Consider the following 27,253-nt stretch of genomic DNA (forward strand, 5'->3'; position numbering starts at 1 on the left):
AAGGGGCAAATCGGAGGCAACTGCCTGTGCGGGTAAGCGGTCGTCGCCTCCTTTCCACCCTTCCTTTCACCCACCCCCGGTGTACTTTGCTCGGCGGCGGCGGCTGCTGCTGCTGCTCCTCCTCCTCCTCTTAAGGAAGTTTCCTCCCCTCTCTTCTTCTACCACCCGCGCCGCACTTCCCCTATTTCGCAGGCTGCCCGCCCCAACTCCTCGGGGAGAGGAAGGGCTGTTACCATCACCCCCTTATCTCGAGCCGGGCTGGGCTGGGCACAGACCACCCCCGGCCCCTCAGCGAGGCCGAATGCCGGTGGCCGCCAATTCGCCACCCCGCACGGTGCAGCAGCCCGACTCCCGCCCCTTCTCTGCCTCCGCCCGCCTCCGGGACCGGGACCCCGCCAAGCCCCACCACCACCCGGGCACCGTCGGCGCCGACGAGCGCCAGGAGCCCCAGCGTCACGGCCAGGCCGGCGGGGAAGCGGCGGGGCGGACGGGCGGTAGTAGTGGTGGTGGCGGCGGCAGAGCGGCGGCTCCTTCCGGCGCCCCTTCGCCACCCTCTTTGCTCGCCTTCTTGCCGCCCTCGCCGCCGCTACGTCCCGCTGGGGGCCCTTCGCCGACGCCGGAGCCCCCCCGGACTCGCTCCCGTTCTCGCTCCGGATTCTTCAGCCTCCTCGCCATGAACGGCGGCACTACCGCTACAGCTGCCGCCGCCGCCGCCGCCGCGCACTTCCAGCCGCCGCCGCCGCCGCCTGCCCCACCGCATCTCCATGGGCCGAGCCTGCCCGAATTAGCCGCCCGCAGCCAAGGCAGGGGCAGCCCCGCTGGACACGGGCACCCTCGAGCCCCGCCGGGTGCCCGGGCGCCCGCACCAGGTAATGGGGCCCTAGCGGGAGGGGGAGGCAACGGGAGCAGGCAGCTGGGCGGGCTGCGAGCTGGGGAGTTGTCTGGGCTTTGGGCGGCGGAGGAGGAGGGGAGGGCAACGCGCGAACGAGCAAGGTCTTGGGAAGGCGCAGTTGAAGGGGAGCAGCCGCGCGACGAAGAGGAGGAGGAGGAGGAGGGAGCGGTGGCCGAGCCAGACTGCTCCAGGCAGGCTTTGCGGGAATGGGAGGTGACAGGATGTCCGTGAAGTGACTAATAAAAAGAGGGTTGAGGTGAATGATAAATGGATGTAAAATGGGGGCGGGGGGGGGTTTGGAGAGAAAAGTAGGGCGGGGGCAGAAGAGAATTTGGGAAGGTTTTGGCAGCTTTCCGATTAATCGCGTTTACTTGGAAGTGAAGTCCCACTGAGTTCAATGGGACGTAACTTCCTACTGAGGCGTGTTTAGGCTTTTCGCTTATTGTTTCCCCCCCCCCTCCGCCCCTTACGCGTGCTTAGAATTGCACGGCTGGGTTCGTGTTGCAGCTATCCTGACACTCTCAAGATCGCCGAAACACCCCCCGATCCTTTTCCAGCCTACACGCTAATTATCAGAAGTCGGATCTTTCGCCATAACCGAAGAAGCGGCGTAATAATGATTGTAATCGGAGACTGGGGAAAGGAAAGGTTAGGGAAGGTGCGTAAATGAGGCACGAGGGGAAGATACTGCTTAGTTTAAGGCTTGGGAGGGAAAAAAAAACATGGTTAAAAGAAACTCAGTTTCCCAGTAGTGCTTTGCTCTTTGTGGGTTCAGGGTTTGTTTATAAGCAGTATCTGACTATATTTATTTTTCCCCCTTTTGATAGAAGGACAGACACCTAGTAATACTTTTGTACTTTCTTTTTAGTACTTTGCCTCTGTCATACTGCGCTTTGCAATTGCAGTAGTATGTAGCATGATGTGCTCTACCGTTGCTGGTTAAGTGCGGATTCTTTAGTATGTGCTCTTAAGTCTGGGTGGACCATTAAGATAGTTTTGTCTCTTAGAATTGAAGTTGGGAGGTTGCAAACATGGGATGAAATGGCTACAGCAGGGGATATGTGAGAATGAAAAAAGAGGGTCCATATTTTGGATTTGGAAGAAAATAGCAAGCAGCCTGAAAAGATATAATAGTGTTAACATGGCAAAGTTTGACTGGATTGCAGCTAATACATTTTTCAGTGTGTAGAAATAGCACGGTCAGGATCAAAATTGGATTAAACCAAAGTACGCAATGGGAGAGTAGTTTATTCAATTTGTATACCATAATACCTGAAATTTTGAAATGCGTGTCAAAAAAACAAACAAACTGGTGCTTCCTGGGTTATATGTATAGTCCAGTGGCTCCCAACTTTTTCCATACCCCGCACCCCTAGAACGCTTCTGATATATTCTCGCACCCCTTCCAAAAGTTCAAAATAACGGCAACGAATTATGCATATACACTATAATTTTGAAAAGTTTTCACACACCCTGGAATATCGTCTCGCACCCCTGGTTGGGAACCCCTGGTATAGTCCAATAACGAAGCTGCTGTCATACAAACAGTATGTACTGAAAGCTAAATTTTTCTTTTAAGTCAGTGTGTGAATTTTACTTTTGCTAGAAGAAGGAAAATACATAGTTGTGGTAGATCATTTTTTTTCTTTTTGTGCTTTTCTAGTAAAACTTCTCAAAATAAAACATCTATCTCAGCAATAGCATAAACTGAAGTATGTCTAGGATTAGAGTGTGTTTGTTACCTTATCATTCATCCAAACCAACTAATAGTTTGTTTATATTGGTTACATTTTTAATTTATTTATTACATTTATACGATACCCCTGTCACCTATAAGGTGACACTGGGTTATATGAACATTTTTTAATATGAACTTTGTAGACTTGGGCCTTTTTAAGCAGCCATAGGGCTTTGCAAATAGTAATTAATAAGCAATGTAACATTTGTCCATGACTAATAAAGTTTTTAGGTAATGATACAATTTTATTCAAACCAAAATTAAAAATTGCTTTAAATAAATTAAAAATGCCCCAGACACATCCTCTGCCCTGCAAGATCTTACTCCTAATTCCAGATGTGTGTGGGCTGGTTGTGTCTACTCAAATGCGAGGAAAATACACATTGCAGATTATGAAATTGAAACTATTTCTTCTATGACCGTTTTTTTAGAGTCAGTTTTGTTTTTCCTTTATTGGATACCCAAGTAGAATTTCTACAGGTTCATATTTTGTTGTCTAAAGCAGTTGCGTATACAGAAATTTTTTTCCTGAGATAACTAAAGAATAAAAGTGCCAGCACGTTTCTTTATTTTGGAAGAAAACCACACAACCTTAGATTGTCACTTGTTTTAAAAATGAAAGTGCCAAGGAATGTCCGTTTTTCTTAAACACCGCAACCTGTGAACAAATTTTATCGTCATTTGTCTGGAATAAAAATGGAAGTTAAATTACCTTCTCTGGAATCTTATGAATTTAGCACACATCACCAGAATAGGTTTGTCCCCCAAACAAAACATAGCAAATATGGATTATATCTGTTGTTCTTTTAATGGAGCAAGCAAACATTTTTTTTAAATCCTGGCAATGAGTTTTACATAGCCAAATATTGTCTCTTTTCCAGAAATAATCTGTTGGAAGTGAATATAAGAGAATCTTTGGGGGCAGTGACTACAAAAAAACTTTTAAGAAGATCTTATGGATGTTGGCACTGAATGGCTTATCCTGGTGCTCTTAACTGTTCACAAGCCGCTGCCAGGCTGTTACAGATCCATTTATTTATTTGTATCCCAGTTTATTATTTTTACAAGGAAATGAATATATCTAATATTTCTTTCTCCTATTTTCCTCACAATAACAACTCCTTGAGGTGGGTTGGCCTGACAGAGAGTGATTGGTCTAGTCATCCAACTGGCTTTCATGCCTAAGGCAGGACTGGTACTCAATTTCCCACTTGGCGCTCTTATGACTCGTGGACTTCAACTCCCAGAATTCCTGAGCCGATATGGCTCAGCATGGAAAACCCTCCCCTTCCCCTCAGCATCGCTGGCTCAGGAATTCTGGGAGTTGAAGTCCACGAGTCATAAAAGAGCCAAGGTTGCCTACCCCTAGACTAGACCAACCTGGTTCTCTTCCACTTTCCCTCCGCAGGCTTTCTCCGTATGTACATTTCTAATCGAAGCAATCCACTATTCTTATTTTTTAAAAAATACTTGTTCAGTACTTTAAGAGCCCAGAGGCTTTTTTTGACTTTAAAAAATGTTGATTTAACTTTGCAGTTAATTTAATTTCTACTAATTTCTTTCTATCTATCTATTTATTTTATTTATTTTTAAATCAGGTGGGACAGGAAGCGTCTACACTCTTGCTTTACAGTATTATCTACTGTAAAAATGCAACTATTTTGTGCTTAGTTTTTAATTAGGTGAAATCCTGAGATTGATAACAATTGTTACAGTTAAGGTTCTACATTCCACATTTTGTTCAGAGCATTCTCTTTTATCTATACTTAAAAATATCTTTTAAATACAATAATCTGGCACAAATAGCAATAACAATTTGGAATGTGTATAAAGCATGCAGTTTGACTAAGCGTAGCTTCTAAATTACATTTAGATGTAGTTATTGGAATAATACATAGGCTGGACTAAAAAGAGAGAAGTTTATTTGGTTGTTTTTATATTTTAGTTTCTAAAATCATGTATTTCTTTATGATGATGTTGAATTTCAGACTTGAATTTAGACATGCATAATACTGAGTATGACCAGTAAATATCACTAAAATAAGACGGTCTTACTTCAAATTAAGTACATATAACCACCATAGTTGGAACGGGGCTATGAATCTCTGTGACAAGTACTATGACTACATTTTTTTCAATCTCAGAAATAAATTGAATATACCTTTAGTTAAAAATTGCAGGGAGAGAGAGGATAGTTGTGGATTGTTCATGTCCTTGCCTTGCATTTTCGGAACTATTTATTATTTACACTGTTGTTTCACTGGGAAAGTTAATTAACTGGAAGACCACACAGTTTGACTGGCCTTGCTATATTATTGATACAACCTCCCTTTTCCTCCCTGGCATACATAGAAGTCTATGTCTGGAGCAAGAAGTAAAGATTAGGAAACCTCTCATTTCATCCTGGATTTTGGAAGATTTGAAAGGTTAGAGTGTCTGTAGTTTCTGGATGTACTGACGAAACTAGGAGAAACAAAGTACTATTCTCTGATATTTATCATGCACCAAAATCATGAGTTTTTCTGTATTTGTCATAATTGTATAAAACAAGGTGTTTGTGTTGCCAGTTTTTCATGCAGCTGGAATTCCCCCTTCTGTTCAACTATTAACAGATTGATATTTTACTACACTATTTTTGTCCTGGAGGACAGACATATTTAAACTTTCCCCCAAAATCTTTTTCACACATAGTTTTATGCAATCCAGGAAAAAGAGTTGTGAACTGCATTGCTGGTCACATCTAATCTGTATAGGCAGTATAAGCGAGGAATGCAAACCAGATTAAACACATTTGTGCAGAAAGAGAAAAATGTAGGCTTGGGCTGTGATTTGAAAAAATGATCTTTAAAAAACATTTCAGTTATCAGATGCTTCAAAACTGACATTTAAGGATGTCTGAGCAACAAAAATAATAGTCTTGTGCTACCTTAAATTGTTAAGATTATTTTCCATGAACTGAAATTCAACTATTGCATTCCTCTAAGAACAACCTAATCTACAAAAGTATAGCTATAACATTGCATCTTAAAGATAGTACAATATATTTTAGACATCTGTTTTCTAATGAAATATAACATTAGGGATTAGGGTTTTTTAAAATTAAAACTGAAACTTAAACTAGAGGAAAAATGTAGCTTATTATTAGTTGTAGACCTAGTGTGTGACACATGATCACAATAGATGTATCTTGAATCACCCATTATCTTTGCTTGGCTGGCCTCTATAAATTGCTGGCCTCTTGAAAATTCTCCCTTTTACATTCTGTAATGCAGGGCTCTTTAATTCCATGGTATGCCCAATTCTAAACAGTACTAACTAAATAAAGTGGTTATTTTGATTTTAAGGAAAAAAAGCTGTTTCACTGATTGTCCTTTTTAAAGTATGAAAACTAAATGGCTTTGCTGTATGTTTCTGCATCTGGCAGCAGATATATTATTTCTCTTTGCTTTTTCTTCCTGCTCCTTGTACCATCTAAGCTAATATAATTCTTTACTGATCAAGTAGGCTGCATAATCTGCCTTAATCAGTTGAATAGCCTGTTAGTCTATAGCCTGAATTACAATGTGGCAGAAATCCCAGAGGAGAAAATATGTATGAAAAAATAAAAAAATAAAATTCTTGGAACTCAACATCATTTCAGAAGGTTGTCTTAGCTTGGAGGCATATTTGATGTTGTATGCAGTTTCCAGATCAAGATAGAGCCTTAATTTGTTTTCTAAGACCACTGTATTACCCTAGCTGACCACAGTGAAAAAGGGAACATTGGAGGGTTTCAGATTTTTAATTTTGGGGTAAATTGATTGCATCTTGTAAGCACCTTTTAATGCAGACATGTCAAACACAAGGCCCGGGGGCCAGATCCGGCCCGCAAAGTGGTTTCATGTGGCCCGCGAAGCCATCCTGGAAACAGTGAGGGAATGGCCCCCACTGCCTTGGCCCTGGCCCAGAGACCCTCCTTCTGCCAGAGACCCTCAGATCTGTCCCACACCTGCCCAGGTCCCCATAGGCACCCTTGATGCGAATGATGTAGAGCTGGCCATGCCCACCCAGTAGGCCATACGCACTCTAGCCACGCCCACCCAGTAGGCCACGCCCACCCTGGCCATACCCACCCGGCCCCCTGAGGGCAACCGCAATACTGATGCGGCCCTCAATGAAATTGAGTTTGACACCCCTGTTTTAATGTGTACTTAAAAAGTCCTTACCCTATTCTCTCTATATTTCTATAAACAATTTCTATGAGATGATAAGTTGGTGTCTTAAGATAAGTTCTATTTATCGCTTCAGATTAGAAGAATAAATGCTGAAAGTTTGTAGACAGGTATTTTAAGGTTTGGTGGCCTTTTTAAAAAGAAGGAATCCTGTTTTTAATTATTTTGTAAACAATTGTGTTTATTTGACTAGTAAACATATGGACACTGTTGGAACAATGGGTACAGATTTCTAAAACTCTACCTTTTTGTAGAGCCCAGTGGTTCACTTCTGGAAAGTCATAATTATGGCTTAAAAAGCCACAGATTGTCTAGTTAGTTTGTGTTACTTGTGAGGAAGCTTTGTGTTTAGAATCAAGAATTAGAAGAATAATTAAGAGTATTTGGATTGCTATCATTCTGGCCACCTATTTAAAACATGTTTGTTGAACTTGAATATTTAAAAACAAAACAAAAATAAAGCCATGTATATTTGCTGAACTCTATCCATTTTCTTATTTCAGTGACCTTGGAAAAGCACAATGTGAGTGTCCCAATGGGAATGTATTAGTTCCATATTTTTTGTCTTTAAAACACTGTCTAAGATCATCTCATGATAAGATGTGAGAATCACACCGAATACATTAGCGGATGTGTGGGTAGAAAGTAGTACCAAAATGACAGGGGGGAAAAAATCTGAGTTCAAATTTAGCCCTGAATGCATCTTTGGTGGGGCTTGAGCAAATAAAGTCATACCTAGTGACTTAGTATGTCAGTATTTACTTTGTACAATATATTCTTCATAGGGCTGATAGATGAGTAACAAGGGCTTATTTCTGAAGCACTTTAACTGGATGAATTCCATTTGAAAAAAATGTGTGTGTACATTTTGTGTGTGCGTGTGTGTGTGTGTGTGTAAAGTTGTTTTATCAATTTTATTTTAATAGCATGTTTCCATGTATATACAATCTTAAATATGTATACATAGAGTTGTGATTTTAGTGGAATAGCAAAAAGATGAAGATTTTTTTTCCCTTAATAATCCACTCTTATTTCACATTACAAGAACCGACGAGTCCCTCTGATGCAAAACAGATAGGAAAAAGATACATCTGTCTTCTCTAAGGGATATTGGGTAAAAAGGTTAGGTACTTTACAGCTCAGTCACAATTAAACAGCTTTATCTGATTTGCTACATGGTCTGCATTCCTCATCCTTAGGCAAATGAAAAGAAAAAAAAAATATTTTAAAAGCTCACAGGCGTAGTACATACATTTGATGTGGGGAGTAACCAGCTATGCAAACATAAGCTATAGATAAGGCTATCAGTTGATAAGTGAGAGAATAATTATAATAGATTGCTTTAGTAATTAAAATATAATCATATATATATATATATATAAAAAGGTAAAGGTTCCCCCGCACATGTGTGCTAGTCGTTTCCGGTGCTCATCTCCGTTTCAAAGCCGAAGAGGCAGCGCTTGTCCGAGGACGTCTCCGTGGTCATGTGGCCGGCATGACTAGACGCCAAAGGCGCACGGAACTCTGTTACCTTCCCACCGTAGTGGTCCCTGTTTTTCTACCTGCATTTTTACGTGCTTTCGAACTGCTAGGTTGGCAGAAGCTGGGACGAGTAACAGGCACTCACTCTGTTACGTGGCACTCGGGATTCGACCCGCCAAACTGCCAACCTTCTGATCGACAAGCTCAGCATCCTAACCCACTGAGCCACCGCGTCCCATATATGTATGTGTGTGTGTATATTTGTGTGTGTATATATGTATGTATGTATGTATGTATGTATGTATGTATGTATGATTTATAAATAATTTATAATTCTGTTAAAGAGTTAATTGTTCAAGGTGCCTTTCAGTTTTGAATTAGCTCTAAATACTTCCAATACAATTTCTGAATCTGAAATTACTATATAATTATTTACCTGTATCATAACTGATAAACTCCTTTTTTATGACCCTGTAATCCCTTAGTTTGGGGTAGAGTCAGGGTGACTGGATGGAGCTGAGTGTTTACTGGCCGGATGACCTTCCTGGTGTCATGCAGAGGTTTGCAGGAGATATTTTTTCTTTGCAACCTAGAAAGAAGAGAGAAATATCAACAGCTACATAGGATTGAGCTCTCCAAAACGTCTGAATGGAAAACCAGTATCTTTATCTCTAGCCCATCATGCCACTCAATTGCCAGTGTCATAACTGGTAAACATTAAAAACTTATAGACAAATGTTTTAAACCAGTGGGCTAACCTAGATTTAGCCATCCTTTAGAATAGCACATTACAGTACACTAATACTGGTTTGAGTGTTGGACTAGTATCTGGTAGACACTGTACTAAGTTCCTCAGTAATAAAAGTTCACTGGATAATTTTGTTCCAGCTGTGTGGTTGTTTTTTTAGCCCTGTTTAGGTCACAACATTGTTGTGGAGCTACAGTAGCAGAGGGACTACTGTGCAAACTTGAGTTCAAGAAGAAAGGCAAAATATAAGTGTTGGTGATCATGAACTTGTCCTGTTGATTTTGACATGGGCACTTTAAGTATATTTAATACTCTTTATCTGAATTGTATACCTGGAAATCTGGTTCTGTTCTTAATGGCAAGAGTATTCCTTCAACCAAATTTCTCATTTAAATTAATTAGTGGAATTCTGGGTAGTATGATATTGTTAAATATACAAAATTAATTTTCTAATTTATTATGACTAACTACATTGTTAAGAGATGTAAAAAATGATGATTTATTTTTAATATAAGACACAATCTGTGAAGGGAATCTGATTTTAATATATTAAATTGGCATATTAGGTTGCAAGTTCTGAGTGAACACACTTAGCAGCGTTCTCGGTACATAATTGAAAACAAAACGGGCTGAATAAACTCGACAACTTTGCCAAATAATATTCCATTTAGTGCCTCTGAATTAATCATTATATTCATTGAAATTGCATTTTACAGTAGAACTAAACTTACCAAATAGCAAGATTTAACATCCAGAAATGTACTGTATACTACATGAGTTTCTCCTATTCCATGAAGATATGTAGAGTGAATGTGTCTGGAAGAGTTACATAAGTGAAGCATTGTTGAATTTTGATTTCTCAGCAATACTTAAGTCTTTTTCAAAATTACTCAATGTTACTCAATCTATATTAGACATGTCAAAACCCGCGACGTCACGTGATGTCACACAACGTATTGGAGGCTTTTTGCCATTGCCGGCAGTGGGGTGGGCATGGTTTCCCGATGATGTGTCTGGCCCGCGGTCTGGCAGTTTTGACACCCCTGATTTATATACTTCTGTTCCTTTTTTTAACAAAAAAATAAAGTGACCATGAATATGTAGTAAAATACATTGAGCTGCTTATGTGAGACTCTTTAGAAGCCTGTTCACAAATGCATGATTATTATTCATAAGATTCTTTGAATGACATTTTCTTGTTCCAGAACAATATATCTTTGAGTATGGGATGCTGTTGGCAACTTGGGAGTAGATGTGTGAGAATACATATGTTTGCACCTGGATGCTAGTGCAGATGTGTCTCATCCAGCAAGGTCCTAATGGACTTGCTTATGAGAATGAGGTATAATTTTCATGTTGTCAGTTCTAATACTTTGATGGAATCGGATCACTAATTTTCTTTTGACTCACTTTCTGAGAATGAAGTGGTAAACATGCATGTGAGAACTAGCCTGTAAAATGATTGGCATTTTCTCTTGTGTTTTTTTTTTAAATCCCCACCTCCCACTCCTAGTTGGAGTTGGAGTAAATTTTAAAAGAGTTTGATGTAGTTACACTTAATAAAATTGGAAGGATTATTAAATTTGGGAATAATAACATAATACTGTAAGCTATGTTTGCAATACTGTCTATTAAAATATAAGCAACACCATTAAAAGGTTAAGGTTGAAATTATAAGTTTATTTTAAATATTGCTAATCAAATTACAGGTTTAGGGAGAGGCTTTCATTTGCAAAAGTATACTATCTGAAACTTTAGACATTTGACAGATGTAATACAAATTGTACTATTAAACAGTCTACGTCTATGAATAATAAAATCTGCAGACAAGAATTTCATAATTGAGGGGAAGATCTATTTCTGTATGGCATGTTATTATGAAATATTGTGAGAGGAAATTGTTCATTTTGGTGTTATATATTGGGATTCCTCCCTTTGAATTATCAGCTGCGCTGGGATTTATCTAGCAAGGATGCTCTCTGAGTCTGCACTCCTGTTGATTTTAAATGGGCATTTAGAATTCATTAGCTTGCTGAATCAGCCTTAGAGCAGTTGAAGTAGCGGTGCTGTTCCATGTCATTTTGTCTTCTGAAATACAGAGGTGGACATCTGTATAGCTCAGGTCCATCTGGATGGAGCACAGCATCCATGATGCTTTTTATCTCAAAATGAAACAGGAATGCTTGTGTCTGCTAGTACTTTATGCTACCGGTATGACCTCCGTAATAGAAGTGAAGCCTAATAGAATTTTTATTCTGCCACTTATTCAGAAACTATTGCAATAGAAGAGATAGATAGATAGATAGATAGATAGATAGATAGATAGATAGATAGAAAGAAATATTTAATTATCTTAATTAGAATGTTTTACCCGCTGTGTGCCTAACATTCTGTTAAAAGAATGTTCGATTAGCGATCCAAAATATATCTGACCATTAAAATGTATTGAGCCTTTTTCATCTTGTGCAGGCATTTTAGCAGCTCCTCATTTTGCTCAGCCTTTTTAAGAGCCACTTGATTTCGTTAATGGAAAAACTTGTGTTGCTGATATACTAGAGTTGGTGAGGAGGTGATATTTTTTGTTTTGCTTTGTTAGGTCTGCCACCCTTTTGTTCGTATCTGTGGGACTCAGTCACTTTTCATTCATGGGGAATTAGTAGTTGATAAACAGCTGTAGCTGGGATCAGGATCCACCCTTGACTGGATATAATTTTGTGTGCTGTTGTTGCACCTGTGGATGATATGCTCTATCACCACTGGTAATCCATTTCAGATTTCAGATTTTGAATTTATATTTCTTGTGTTTTTATTGAAATTTGGTGTGAATGTGCCATATGAGAAAAAAATAATTCCACTTGTAACTAGACTAACATAACAAGTAGCTTTAATAGAGAGTAGTTTAACTCCTTCATGAATTAACAATGTGTTCCTCATTGAAATCCTCATATTTAACTTTTTTTTAATCAAAGGGCTCTGCACATGACTTTGATAATGTGACTAGATTATTTTACATATTTTGCAGGTATAAAATGGCTGTGGAGCCTGTTTATGTGATACAAGTAATGTTTTATCATATCCATATATCTGTAAATCCAAAGAATAAGAGAGGGAAAATAAAAATAAGGAAAAGATAAGATAACCTTTATTGTCATTTTTTACTGTGGGCACAACAACACATAAAAAATGAAATTTAGTTGCCCGCTCTCAAAGTGAACACATACATGACACACACCTAAACACACTATATACAACATATACATACTATATACAACCTATGTATAGACTAGGAGTAGGCAACCTGGGTTCTTTTATGACTTGTGGACTTCAACTCCCAGAGGAATTCTGGGAGTTGAAGTCCACGAGTCATAAAAGAGCCCAGATTACCTACCCCTGATATAGACCTACACCCCTACATTTACATAATATATGAATATTAAACACTGTCCATCTTGAATATATAATGGAAGGAGGAAACTTGAGAGTTCACAAAGTTTATAGCTTTCCATGTTGTACAATGTAAAGAAGTGTGGAGAGTTTAAAATGTTAAACATTAAAAACAGATATGTAGAGAAAATACAAAATATAAAAAGATGAGAGGAAATAAATGAAAATTGAATAAATGAATAAGGAATTTAGAAATGTGATGGTGTTGGTTGTAAATAACTGAATGTACGTCACTTAAGAGAGTAGAAATTATTAAACTAATTGTGAATAAACTCTAAACTAACAATGAATCCAGAGAATTATGGTCACTGAATAAAATTCTAAAGTAAAAATTCAGTTCATATTAACACAAATCTATTTTGCTTTTGGTATCTTGTGAAATTAAAATACAAACTCTACATAGAAAACCCCCAAATTTGTTATAAAATTTTATAAAGGAAAGTGATTTCCCATGTGAAAAGAATATTTTTTTTAAAAAAAATTCAAAGATAATGGATAAATAAAAGTAAATGATGAATAGACCTGTAACAATACAGTAAGGGAAATCTGTGAGGCCATGAAAAAAACAAAAATAGCGAAGGTTCCTGGCTCAGATGATTTATATATTGTTTATTATCAATAGATGTGATAATATTTTCCAAAAGTAAAATGTATGCCATTGTCTTGTTCCTTTAAACTAGGAGTACTAGGTATTTAAAAAGTTGTCAGCCTCTTAATCTGAAGAAAGATATTGTCAAAAACTAGATTATTCAACTGTAATAACGAATGATTAATTAATTATATTCTTTTAATAGATGTATGCTGTACAGAAAAGATTTTGTTCCCTTTATAACATCCTTTAAAACTTGACTATTCGAACCTATACATAGTATGGATACCACTTACCTACAGCTCACGTTGGCTTGAATTATATACATATGTAAGATTTTAATTGATTGGACTGAATTTGCATATATAATTAAAATACCTATTTAGGTTATAGATAGTTATAATTATTCTGTAGTAATGTGTGTGCTATTTTTAAAAACAATTTTAATTGTATCATATCCTAATTCTCTGTAATAAATATTTGATTTGATTATCTTCCTATTTTTATACATAGCATTTATTTTGGGGGGGGACTTGGTGTGTGGGTATAGAGTATGTATGTATATGTGTGTGTGTATGTATGTGTATATGTATGTGTGTGTTTTCATAATAGGTTTTCAATCAAAAATATATACAGAAACATAGTACACATATGCACATACTGTCGGTTAATGAATGCTGGCGGGTTATTCCCAGGGGAAGGGTGTTCTCTGTGGGTGCGCCTGCCCTATGGAACCAACTACCCACAGAACTTAGGACTGCCCCCGACCTTCGCTCATTTCGCCGGGACCTGAAAACCTGGCTCTTTGATCTGTTTGGTCCAGACTGTGGGGTTGTTAATTTAACTGGGTTTTAGATTTACCCTTGGGGCTTGAATTTAATTTAATTGTTTTAATTGATTTTAATTTTTTGTATTTCATGGTTTTAACTGCCCTGTAAACCGCCCTGAGTCCTACGGGAATAGGGCGGTATACAAATTCAATAAAATAAATAAATAAAATAAATAATGTGCCTCTGCAAGAGCTTGCTAGTTCTGTCAGAATAATAATAGTGTCGTGCTGCAAGCTCCTCCCCTTTTGTGCATGATGCATTAACAAAAGGGCTTGCATCACAATGGTGCAATGCTACTTTTGTAATTCTGTCCCCACCCTGACCCAGCTGAGGCTGCTGTGCATATGATATGCATGTGTTTTTTCTTTTCTCTTAAAAAAGCACTCTCATTTTTAAATGAGCAGATAATTGCAGGTATTCAATTTTTATTTGAAATTTTCTTAAGCCCAAAGAAATTGCTGTTAAGAGTACTTTAAAAAGATTAATAAGAGGGCCTCTGTCTCCAACTTCCTGATTAAAGGAGGCCAAATGAAACAAGATTGAGGAAAAAGGGAGTAGAATAGTGTTTGTCAAACTTGGTAACTTTAAGAAACGTGGAACTTTTAACTCCCAGAATTCTTCAATGCTGGCTGAGGAATTCTGGGAGTTAAAGTTACACACTTCTTAAAGTTGCCAAGTTTGAGAAACATTGGTATAGAGCAGGGGTAGGCAACCTTGGCTTTTTTATGACTCGTGGACTTCAACTCCCAGAGTTCCTGAGTCAGAATTCCTGAGTCATTCCTGAGTCATAAAAGAGCCAAGGTTGCCTAACCCTGGGATAGAGGAACAAATTACTCTTATTAATTCCAGAAGTCTTGTACTTACCCACTTCGATAGAAAAACACTCAGAGAAGAACCAAATAGTTGGCAGATCAGGGTTGAATGATATGGCAGAGATCACAGAAACCAGTTGAAAGCTTCTTCTAGATTATACTATTTATTAATAAATGATAGGCAGACCCTTTACTCTCAAAGTATTTGTGGAATATCTCAGCAAGAAAGCTGGAAATGATCTCAAGATTGATCCCTTTATTTTGTTTAATGGAATTCCTGTATTAATATCTGTGTTCAAAACAATCTCATGGCAAACAAACACCATAATATTCTTATGGATCGTCTTCTGTATTCTGTTATATTTTTATTACAACATGCGGTATTAAAAAGACCATTGCTATCTTAATACAAGTTTCTCAAAAGAAGAGGGAAAATGTCAGCATTTAGATATCTCTTTATTTGGGAACAAAAGTTCAAACTACCAGCTGATATCTCCAGCATGCTATTGTTGAGAGATTCTGGATGTTTAGCTATATTTGGAGATCCTTAGGACCACCAAACCTGCTATGAGAAATGCTAAGGAAAACACACTATATTAGACCTCGGACTACTTTTTTGCGGAAGAAGTTAACTTCTGGCTATGTACTGTATAAAAAAAAATATTTTGGGGGGGGAGGCCAATGAGAACATTTTGGAAACATACTTTCTGTATCCTGTTCAAATGAACAATTTATGTTTCCTGTGGAATATACTGGTTGGTGCATTGTGATGTCAAATGCTCATCTCTTTTTTGCTTTCAAAAATTGGTTGCTGATTTTATTTAATGAAGAAAGGCCATTTTATTGAATAAAGCATATTGCTTTCAAAAATAGGGTAACTGGACAACGCATCTGAAATATGGAAAGAGAGGCAATAAGCGAATTAGCATTTGAATTGCTGGTTTGTCAGATAGCTAGTAAAGGGGAGAGGAAATAGGCTTGCCCATGTGTTGGGGAATCCCCCTGTGATTCGTACTTTAATGTTTCATTTGTGTTAAGCTTTCAAAAGTGTAATTTTGTTTACAAATAGCATCTATTTTCACATTTAGCCATTGCCCTTGTTTACCAAAATAGCTGAAATTTAATTTTCATTCTGCACTGTTTTTCTTGTTCTTCATTATCCTGTACAAACATATTTGGCTGAGGTTGCACTTTCTTTTTTGTTAACAACATGTGTTTTGTTTTAGAAATAACTTCCTTTTTGATCATTGGGAAGTTTTTGACATCGTGGTCCACGTTGTCAGATGTCCAGACAAGCGCGGCCAAGATTCTTTCCTCTTCGTTGCTCAGACTTTTTCATTCCAAGGAAAGAATCCTGGGAGAAAAGTGGCAAAGGAAAGATCAGAAGACTTTGGACATCCATGGCGATGTCTGGATTATGCTCTTTATATCCCACGGAATTAATTGGAGCATTGCCATTCCAACAAGTAGCAGTGGGTAGTCCAGGGCATCTGGAATTAAAATAGGATATACACCGTACAAGCAGCCCTCGACTTACAACAGACCGTTTAGTGACAGTTCAAAGTTACAACGGCACTGGAAAAAAAAACTTGTGACCGTTTTTCACACGACCTTTGCAGCATCCCCATGGTCACATGATCAGAATTCAGACACTCGGCTACTGACCCATGTTTATGACAGTTGCAGTGTCCCGGGGTCATGTGATCACCTTTTGCGACCTTCTGAAAAGGAAAGTCAATGAGGAAGCCAGATTCACTTAGCAACCGTGTCACTGACATCAACTGCAGTAATTCAGTTAACAAGTGTGGCAAGAAAGGTTGTAAAATGGGGCACAACTCACTTAACAAATGTGTCACTTAGCAGCAGAAATTTTGGGGTCAATTATGGTCATAAGTCAAGGACTCTACATGTGTTAGTGGCTCTTAAATGTGACTGAGCTAAATATTTATCTCTGAAATGCCCTTTCCAAATTTATCTGCTAAACTTTGGATATCAAAACATATTCATACTTTATTTCTTCTTTTTATATTACCCTTTCACGTCCTCATTGAGCTAGAAAGTATTTAGTTCCTTGTGAGTTTGGGCAAAGCTTGAACAGAAAGTTTTCTTATCTGTTGTGCATTTCTCAATTTTCAGCCATTAATTTAAAAAGTTATTGTGACTGTTTATGTTTGGCTGGGAAACTTTGAAAGGCAGGGAATAAGATCCAAGCATACAGATAGTCCTCAACTTACAACCATTCATTTAGTGACCATTTGAAGTTTCAACATTACCAGAAAAAAATAACATGATCCTTTTCCACATGACTGTTGCAGCATCCCTGTGGTCATGTGATCAAAATTTGGAAGGCTTGGCAACTGGCAAGTATCTGATGGTTGCTGTGTCATGTGATCACCTTTTGTGACCTTTTGGCAAATAAAGTCAATGGGGAAGCCAGATTCACTTAACAACCATATTACTAATTTAACAACTGCAGTGCTTCACTTAACTGTGGCAGGAGAGGTTGTAAAATGAGGCAAAACTCACTTAACAACTGCCTTGCTTAGCAGTGGAAATTCTGGGCTCAGTTGTGGTCTTAAATCGAGGACTGCCTGTACTTGTGATATGTCAGTTCAGAGGAACTAAAATGATGAAAGGCCTGGAGACTAAAACATACGAAGCAAGGCTGCAGGACTTGGGTTTAACTAGTCTAAAGAAAAGAAATAGGGGAGACATGATAGCAGTACTCCAGTATTTGAGGGGCTGCCACAAGGCAGAAGGGGTCAGGTTGTTCACCAAAGCACCAGAGGGCAGGACAAGAAACAATGGTTGCAAATTGATCAAAGAGAGAAGCAACCTGGAATTAAGGAGAAACATCCTGACCGTGAGGACAATCAACCAGTGGAACAACTTGACTCTAGAACAACTTGACATCCAGCTAGCAGTTCAAAGTATGCAAATGTGAGTAGATTAATAGGTACCACGTCAGGGGCAAGGTAACCACATTCTGTGCTCCTTTGCATGTACTCATGATAGCTACATGGCCAGCATTTGGACAACGCTGGCTCGGCTAATAAACGGAGATGAGCACCACCCCTTAGAGTTGGACATACAGTAACTGGAGGAAATCTTTACTTTTACCTTAGAATGGAAGAAAAAAAAGTTTCTTGTGAATTTTGCCTTCTAATTTCATGATGGAATGGCTGTTTATTTTTACTTTAATAAATTTGTAGCTGAATCATAGACTGGAAGAAATCTTGGAGATAATCTCTTGTCTGACCCCTCCCTAGCCCCAGTGCAGGAGTCCAACATAACAGTATCCTCAACAGATGACCATCTATTCCCTTCTTAATATTTCCTGCAAATGGAAGTCCATTAGCTCCAGAAGGAGTTTCTCCTATTGTTGAATAGTTAAAAAATATAGGTGTAGAATTACTGAGTTTGATATGCTTTTCAGTATATTTTCTTGTTGAACAACTAAGGATGTTATCCCATATATTATATTGTTGATAAGTGTGAATCAGTTTAGTCGGCTTATTTCTGAACAGATTTGAATAGAGCTATAAATTGTTAAGGGTCGAGTATGAGGAGTGGCACCATGCTAAGAGGAGCATAACTTAAGAGCAGACGTGAATTAAGATATTCTTGTACATGCTGAATAGAAGATGTGTAGGTGAATAAAAAGAAGATAGTAAAGGAAAAATCCTGTTAATTTAAATTGTACAAGAAAAGGCATAATTATGTTCAAAATCTGCAGGGAGAGACCACTGTGTTGCCGAAACATTTCCAAATCTGTAACAGCTCATTAATAGCCTTAGATGTTTCCTTTACATTTCTTTACATTTATAACCCAAGAGATTATTCTCAACATGCTACTTATTGAAAGGGATTCAGTCTAGTGGCTTCATCGGCTAGCAGGCAAAGAATTTCAGTAATTATTGCTGAACAAATTCTTGAGCCAAGACATCTTTGAAAACAATTACGATGATGCACATGGAAAAGGAAGAGAAGAATCATCTCAAAGTTGCTTTTTCAAAAGGCAAATTTTCCTTGAGGAAAACCTTTCACTTCTCCTTCAAGCTCCTACAGTTCTGATGGAATGGTGGTGGTAGTGGGGGAAATGGAAGGATTTCTTTTCCTTTGCAGTCATCTGATCATTAAGCACTCTTCTCTGAATGGCTGTGAGAGACAGCACTAACGACCAGATGGCTGCAAAGCAATATAAATCCTTCCATTCCCCCATCACCACCATTCAGTCAGAAGTGAAGAAGCTTCTTGGATGAGAAGTGACGTGTCTTCCTCAAGGAAAAAAGAAAATCCAGTTGCTTTTTGAAAAACAGACTTTGAGACAATCATGACCTGGATGACTGAGAATCTCCATAGACAAAAGAGAAGAATCAGTTCTAGTTGGGCAGTATGTTCAAACAGTATTGATTTATAGCCTTCAGAGAATCCTTAAAGGGATGACTTGGGGCCGAGCATGGTATATTCTTGGCCAGGTAGCTGTGTTATGAATACAGGTAGTTCTCAACTTACAACCTTTTGTTTAATGACTGTTCAAAATTACAGCGGCACTGGAAAAGTGACTTACGACCAATCCTCATACTTATAGCCGCCACAGCATACACACAGTCACATGATCAAAAATTCAGGTGCTTAGCAACTGTTAGGAATCATTGTGCAGAGGTCTCCTTGTGCTATCAAGGAGTTGCACAGACAAGGAAGGGTACTGAGAGCAGTAAGAGTCACACAGTAACCATAAGAGTACACTGAGTTGTGAAAACAGAAAGTATTTTACTTTTGAGGTGGTGTAAAAAATAAAAATGCACGGTCAAAAATTAACAGTCCAGGTCATACACAATAGTAACAGTCCAAGGAGTATTCCAAATACAAAAGTCTTCTTACCGGTCCAGAGGTCAATACACAGTTCAGGTTTATCACAGTAGTAAACCAACAGTACAGCAAAACAGTAATAGTAGAGAGAGCAGTGAATTCAAAGAGAGAGAAGCTACGTTCGTAGCTCCCTCTTATGGCCACGAGAACACTTACACACCCATTGGCCAATTAACATCTTAAAGTCACAACATCATAGTGTATATATTTTCAACCCAACTATGTAGGCTATCACCATATGCCTAACAACAACCACATGAATTTACGATGGTTGCAATACCCTGGGATCGTGGGAGCCCCATTTGCAATATTCTCAACTGGCTGCCGACCAGAAATATCAATGGCGGAAGCTGGATTTGCTTAACAGTCACGTGGTTCACTTAACAACTGCAATGATTCACTTAACTGTGGTAAAAAAAATCATAAAATTGGGAAAAACTCACTTAACAGCCTTGTTTAGCAACAGAAATTCTGGTACCAATTATGGTTGTAAGTTGAGGACTTACCTGTATTGAGAAACAGATCAAGTCAATGAAGTTTCCACCAAAAGTACCTGCAGTGCCACCATTGGCATCGAAACTGGATCTTCTTTACTTATCATAACTTAGAAAAATGGTTATTGCAACACATTTTTAATATACCTATTTCTTTGAAACCAGTTATGATGATGGTGGAAATAGAAATATCTTTTTTTTTTTAAAAAATAAGTTGCTGTTCTGAATGTACAAATTGACTCCATCCTTTGTGAAGATCAAAATGGTGCAAATTGGCATGTGTCCTGTTAAGATAGTTAAGAAGGAGGGGAAAGAAATCAAGATGGCAGAAATGATAAAAATAGAACATCACGCAGCCAAGAATAGATCTAGTAGATTTGTTGATAAATACACTGAAGTGGTCCTTGGCTGTGTTGCTTCAAAAAAAAAAAAGTAGGAAATACAGTTATGTGAACTTCATATCTTGATGATAATCCAGTTTAAGTACTAAAACATGTTAACTGCTTTTGGCAGTTTGTGTATTTGGCTGTACAGTGTAGAATGTATTCACACCCTTTTGAAGGAGGAGGCTGCACCAAAACAATGAATTAGAAATGTTCATAAAATATGCACCAGACTATTGATTCTATAGTGTAACTGGAGAAAACATATTTCCTGCTTTCAAATGCAACATTGATGTTGCTTCGTTTGTCAGAGACAACAGATGGGATGGTCTGAAACTTAGTGGAAGAAAAATTATTGAGCTGTGAGCATACTGTTCTCCCCCTTGGCACTTCAATGGTTGCAAAAAAAGGTCTCCTTTTGCTACTACCGGTGCTAAGCATACTTACAAGGAAAGTTAAGATGAGATGGCAGAGGCTTGAAATGAGTGTGGCAGAAGTCTCTCTTGATCTCTTGTCCTGTCTGTTAAATGAGTGAGCACTGTAAGATCTGAATTCAGGCATCGTGAAAAGAACATTGATGCTGTCATATGTGCATAAAAACACTTGGGGTGACCCTCTAAATTGATACTGCATTTGCTATCATAATTGAATGTTTAGTAGCCTCGTGGTACTCCCAGAAAGGCGGAAAGATCAAGATCAAAAGAAAATTGTATTTAAAGAAGCCATAACACTTGCATTTGACAATTACGCCTTTAAATTGGTCTTCTTGTCCTTCTTTAGGTCAGATCAGATTTGAGCCTTAGGGGGGTCAGTTTTTACTTGTGATATTTTCTGCCTACCTTTCAACTGCAAATATCTACATTTTCCATTTCTATTACATCACCCTTGGCTTCTATATTCGTTTTCCTGATTAAAAATTACTTTGGAGAATTCAGATGTAGTGGTAACTTGGCTTAGATGAGTGTTAACAAAATTCGGCTGGATCAAAGAAGGTTAATAGGATTTTAAAAGGAATCAAAAGCAGCGTTATCAGAAAGATATTAGAAAATCATTATACTTTTGTAGAAAAACGCTCGGAGGTGGTTTAGGCCTTAGGCTATAGTTTGTAGCATGGGGATGTTCTTCTCCCACAGGGATAGACGAAATTAGATCTAAATTATGGATTGTTGAGAAACATCTCCGGAAGCCTGAAATCAGAACAGTTAGGAATCCCTCTAATGTCGATCTCCAAAGAGATGGCAGTCAATTGTACTATGGTATGGTCATTTACTTTTCTTAAAGAAATAGAAGTTACACAGAAGCACTAGGAAGATAAAGGGCTGACAAAAGTGGATTTAGCTGTTAAAAGCTACCTTTTAAAAATATATACGTAAAGTAACACAATCACTGATACATTTTTATATGCTGTGTTTTAAACTATAGGTTTAAACTCTGTGTTTTATTTGAGAATGGATCCTAATAATAGATTTCCTGCAATAACAGCTTCTGTCTTCCCTCTCTGTCTCTTTTCTTTTGTGCGCTATCTGCTGCCTGCCTTGTCTTGTGAACACTGATCTGCTGTGAAAACGGACTGTGCTAGTTTGGTTCCATTTTATGTTCATACTTTGTGTAGAACAGGGGTCCCCAACCCCCGGTCCATGGACCATGGACCAGTCCGTGGCATGCCAGCAACCGGTCTGCACAAACAAGCAAAGCCCCACCCGTGGGATGCAGACAGCACACAACCACGCACTCTCCGGTCTGCGGAAAAACCTTTCTCTACGGATCTGGTTCCTGGTGCCCAAAAGGTTGGGGACCTCTGGTGTGGAAGGTTACTAAGATGTATAAGTAACCGAATAATGTCAGCAATATGCTAAACTTAGAATATATTGATTGTTTCCATGTGTTCTATAGGTTATAGAACAACAGAATTGGAAGGGACCTTGGAGGTCATCTAGTCCAACCCCCTGCTCAGGCAGGAAACCCTATACCATTTCAGACAAATGTGTTGTGACTCAGGGCCAGCCTGTGGGTCCGACAGCCGGGTCCGATGTATCGGAGGACTCAGACGAGGGGGAGGAGGGAAACGAACCGGCTGATGATGGTTTGGAGGCTTTGCAGAGTCCTCAGCCGGGGACCTCTTCTCAGCTGCGTGAGCCCGAGAGTGCGGAGGATGATGACCCACAGCTGGCCCTGTTCAAGGACGCCCGACGCAGGAGGCAGTCGAGCAGGAACAAACAAAGAAAGGCTATGGGACTCCTCGGGAGGAGGCACAGGGAGACCACGCCCTGAGCTCTCTATAAAAGGAGTGTTTGGGGAGGGGCTGGTTGCTGAAAGCAACTTTTCCGCTTGAGAAGACAAGCTCTAGTGTTTTTGTTAACTGCGTAATTAAATCTTGGCAGATGCCTTTTAGCCTTGGACGCTCTCCAGTCTCTTCTTTCTGAATAGGGGTTTGCCTTATTACAAGGCCAGAAGGGCTGGTTCAGAACAAAATGGTTCTCCAATCTCTTCTTAAAAACTTCCAGTGTTGGAGCATTCACAGCTTCTGGAGGCAGGTTGTTCCATTGATTAATTGTTCTAATTGTCAGGAAATTTCTCCTTAGTTCTAGGTTGCTTCTCTCTTTGGTTAGTTTCCATCTGTTGCTTCTTGTCCTGCCTTCAGGTGCTTTGGAGAATCGACTTGACTCCCTCTTTTCTTTTGGCAACCCCTGAGATATTGGAACGCTGCTATCATGTCACCCCTGGTCTTTTCATCAGCAACCTGAAACAGTGAAAGAGCCGCTTGGAACCGGTTCCCTCACAAAAGGAAAAACTGGGAGCCGCAAAAAATGTGTGCGCATGCGCGTACATGCGCACATGCGCAGAACAGGGTTTGACTAAAGAGTGGAGCCAAGGCGAGATATGCACCTACCCTGCATATTTGAATTGATTGGTTGAACTTTTTTAGTCCCACTTTTTTTTTTTGGACTGCACGTGTCAGAGGACTGGGAGCCGCAGGAGACGGCTGAAAGAGCCGCATGCGGCTCCGGAGCCGCGGGTTGCAGACCTGTGGGCTAGACATACCCAATTCCAACAACCGTTCTTTATATGGTTTAGCCTCCAGTCCCAGGAGGGCTTAGTATGCACCCAAAATAAAAAAGAGAGAATCAAGTCAGTCTGTTAATTCTTAGAAGATTAAACTTGTTTCTTAAAGAAATATAGTCGTTATCATCTTAACCTAACTGCACAAAGATGGTAACATCTCAACCCAACCAGTTTTGCACAGGTGGTGCTGTAAGAAACAGAACTGGGAGAAAAAGTGGCTGGAAAAAACCTCCACCCTTTCCATTACAAAACACATTGCAAGGGCTTGCCAGTGCAGAATGCAGAGGTTAATGCCAAGCCAATAATCAAGCAGCAAACAATAAAAGAAAAACGACTGAGAAGAAAACAACAGTCCCACCAATACTGACAGGGCAAACCACTGTAGATAAACAGATAGTAAACCTTGCTGCATTTTCAGTGCTAGAAGATGTTACCTACTTGGGTAAAGAAATGCCTGCAATAAAACAGCTAAGGTCAGAGAGCAACAAGGACTCCACAGTTGAACCTTGAGTCGCTAATACTTTCTTCTATCGGTATAGAGCAGTATTTTCGGTATTTTCACCCATTGTTCAAAGTTGTAGTGGCACTGAAAAAAGTGCCCCCCAAGCCACAGCCGAGCAAGACACCTGCCTGCCCGCCTGACGGCGCTCTTCCTCCTGTCCAAGGTTTTCATTGTTGTCAGCATTTCTGTTGAGGATTGGCAGCGGGGGTGGGGGGTGTTTGGTTTTTATTCTCTCCCCTCTTCTGGGTGGTTGCAGCAGGTTTTGGTCACTTCACATGACCCTGGGAGACTGTGACCATCATCAATATGAATCAGTTGCCAAGCATCTGAATGTAAATCACAAGACCCTGGAGATGCTGCAACATTCCAGCTGATCTGCTCTTCTTCTGCGCTCAGCAGAAGCGCCAGGATCAGCGCTGAGCTCCAGCTGGAGACTGGCGCTGATCCTGGCGCTTCCGTTGAGCCCTGACAGCCCCAAAGAAGTGCTGATCCTGGTACTTCCGCTCAGCCCTGACAGCCCTGCAGCTCCAGCCGTCTCTCGCTCAGGCTTGTGCAGTGCTGCCAGCGGTTCAGCTCATTCTCCTCCCCCGCTACCACTTTTCTAGGATGGTCGCGTACCACCTGCCAGATGCCAATGTACCACAGGTGGTATCCATACCACTGGTTGAAAAGCCCTGGTATAGAATACCCTTCTTGATCACTGATTAACAGCTCTGGCCAAGCCACGTCTGCTGCTAACAAATGGGTCAACGGGAAAAGACCTAGTGGAATAATGAACCTTGCTAGTATACTCCTAATGTAAGCTTTCTAAAGATATGAGAAACGATTGTAGATTGTGTCCAGGTAATCCTCAACTTACGGCTACAATTGAGGCCAAAATTTCCATTGCTGACATTTGTTAAGTGAGTTTTGCCCCATTTTATGACATTTCTTGCCACATTTGTTAAGTGAATTACTTCAGTTGTTAAGTTAGTAACACGGTTGTTAAATGAATCTGGCTTCCCCCTTGACTTTGCTTGTCAGAAGGTCACAAAAGGGGATCCCACAACCCTGGGACACTGCAACTGTCATAAATTGCCAAGCATCTGAATGTTTATCACGTGACCATGGGGATGCTGCATTGTCATAAGTGTGAAAAACAGTTACGAGTCACTTTTTTCAGTGGTGTTGTAACTTGAATGGTCACTAAACGAACTGTTGTAAGTTGGGGTGATTTCCATATAAGAGTTTATGCTGTTAGCACCTGATAAAGAGATGAGGTGTGGATAGAGGTGCACTGGGTGAAGAGTGTTTTGTTATGATTTCAGTAGTGACCAAGTAGCCTAAACAGCTAAGGCAGAGGTCTGAATAATATTTTGTAGTTTTATTTATTTTTTATTATTTTTTCCTAGGCTGACTTCTTGCTGCCCTATAGATAATAAAAAACCTGCTAACCAATATTATCCTTAATGTAAGGTTCAAAATATAACTTACAACAAAATCTATAATGTTGTATCGGCTCTCCCCACTGCCTCACAAATGAAGAATAGTGAGATAATGCAAGGGAATCCCAGGGCTAAAAACTAGACTTGAGAAGTTAAAAAAACAAAGGAAAAAAATTCCAAGAAGAAGGCAGTGATAAGCCACTTTTGAATTATTGACAAGAAGCTGCAGTGGTTGTGTCTTTCCTAGTCCCCAGGAGTCAAGCTCATCTTGAGGGCATTTTTATCTTTGGTATGGTTCATAGCTGTAGTTAGCTGTCACCTCCAACTTGCATATTAACTTAAAAGATACATATTTTAAGGGTTAAAAAAAATCTATACTGTTATATTCACAGAGGATGTTTTAGAAGTAAAGTAGAAGTAAAATAGTGCAACATGGACAACACAGACAGTTTGCTTTTCTCCATTAATGAAATATTTAATGTGTGTTCTGTAACACAGTTCTTTTTTAATCCAACAAATCTCAGTTCCGTGCCAAAAAATGAATGTTCTGCAGTTTTGAGATGTCATCTAAGCCTAGAGCTCTGTTTCTCAACCTTGGCAACTTTAGGCTAGGAGGACTTCAATTCCTAGAATCCTCCAGTCAGCTGGGAATTAAAGTCTACCCGTTTTAAAGTTGCCAGGGTTGACACACACCGGCCTTGAGGCTATTAAATTATCAAGCACAAGATACCTTGAGATACTCTGTGTTGAAACAGGTTGACTGTGCCAGATTTAATAATGAGCTGTGTTATTGCTTTTTTTTTCCACTCCACATTTTTCTTCTATTGAAATAAGAGGTTCCAAAAATGAGAGTGCGAAATATAGCAGCTAGTAACTAGACCGATAGTCAATAAATATGCACGTTATCAAATATGATACAGATTTGTGAAGAGAGAATTTTACGTGCTGTGAAGCGTTATGGCCTTATTTAACAGAGTGCAGTTTTTATAAAAGATAAGCTTAGCATTGTGTGTAATGTTTCTTTTTAAATTGAACCTACGCTTTCAGTCTTTCGTATTTTGGCATTTGGTGGATGTTGTTAAAAATTGGGGGAAAGGAACAGGTTGCATACCAACTTCCCACAGAACTCAGGACTGCCCCCGACCTTCGCTCATTTCACCGGGACTTGAAAACCTGGTTCTTCGAGCTGTTTGGCCCAGACTGAGGGGTTTTAATTTAATTTAATTTAATTGGGTTTTAGTTTAACTTCAGGGATTGTAATTTAATTAATAGTTTTAATTGATTTTAATTTTGTATACTATGTATTTTAATTTTCGCTGTAAATCGCCCTGAGTCCTACGGGAATAGGGCAGTATATAAATTTAAATAATAAATAATAAATAAATAAATAAATAAATAAATAAATACTGAAATTGGTTTAAGTCTGGTATCAATATGTGTGATAAAACAAAGGACTGTTGCATCTTAAATACTCTTGTTATGAGATAAACTTTTGTGGTCTATATCAGGGGTCCCCAACCCCAGGTCTGTGGACCGGTACCGGGCTGTGGCATGCCAGCAACTGGTCCGCACAAACAAGCAAAGCCCCATCCGTGGGATGCAGGCAGCACACAAAACCATGCGCTCTCCAGTCTGTGGAAAAACGTTTCTCCATGGAACCGGTCCCTGGTACCCAAAAGGTTGGGGAAGTCTGGTCTGTGTTCTACTTTATCATAAACTGTTACTCTGATACAGTCATTCACTCAAAGCTTGGAATTGGAATTATAATA

General features: G+C 39.3%; 1 protein-coding gene across 4 annotated transcripts in view; it reads left to right on the top strand.

Moving 5' to 3' along the window:
• The first annotated feature begins 237 nt into the window (after nucleotides 1-237).
• Nucleotides 238-27,253, top strand: part of RNF38 (ring finger protein 38) — a 110,421-nt gene continuing 83,405 nt past the window's right edge. For all 4 annotated transcript variants that reach the window (XR_014491330.1, XR_014491331.1, XM_083353737.1 and 1 more), the window contains exon 1: nucleotides 238-869. Coding sequence is in view for 2 of the 4 variants with exons in the window: in XM_083353737.1 (XP_083209863.1) it covers nucleotides 302-869 (568 nt within the window). In the remaining 2 variants the exon portion in view is untranslated. The remainder of the gene's footprint in view (nucleotides 870-27,253) is intronic.

This window comes from Vipera ursinii (assembly GCF_947247035.1).
Source record: "Vipera ursinii genome assembly, chromosome: 2".
Lineage (NCBI taxonomy): Eukaryota > Metazoa > Chordata > Lepidosauria > Squamata > Viperidae > Vipera > Vipera ursinii.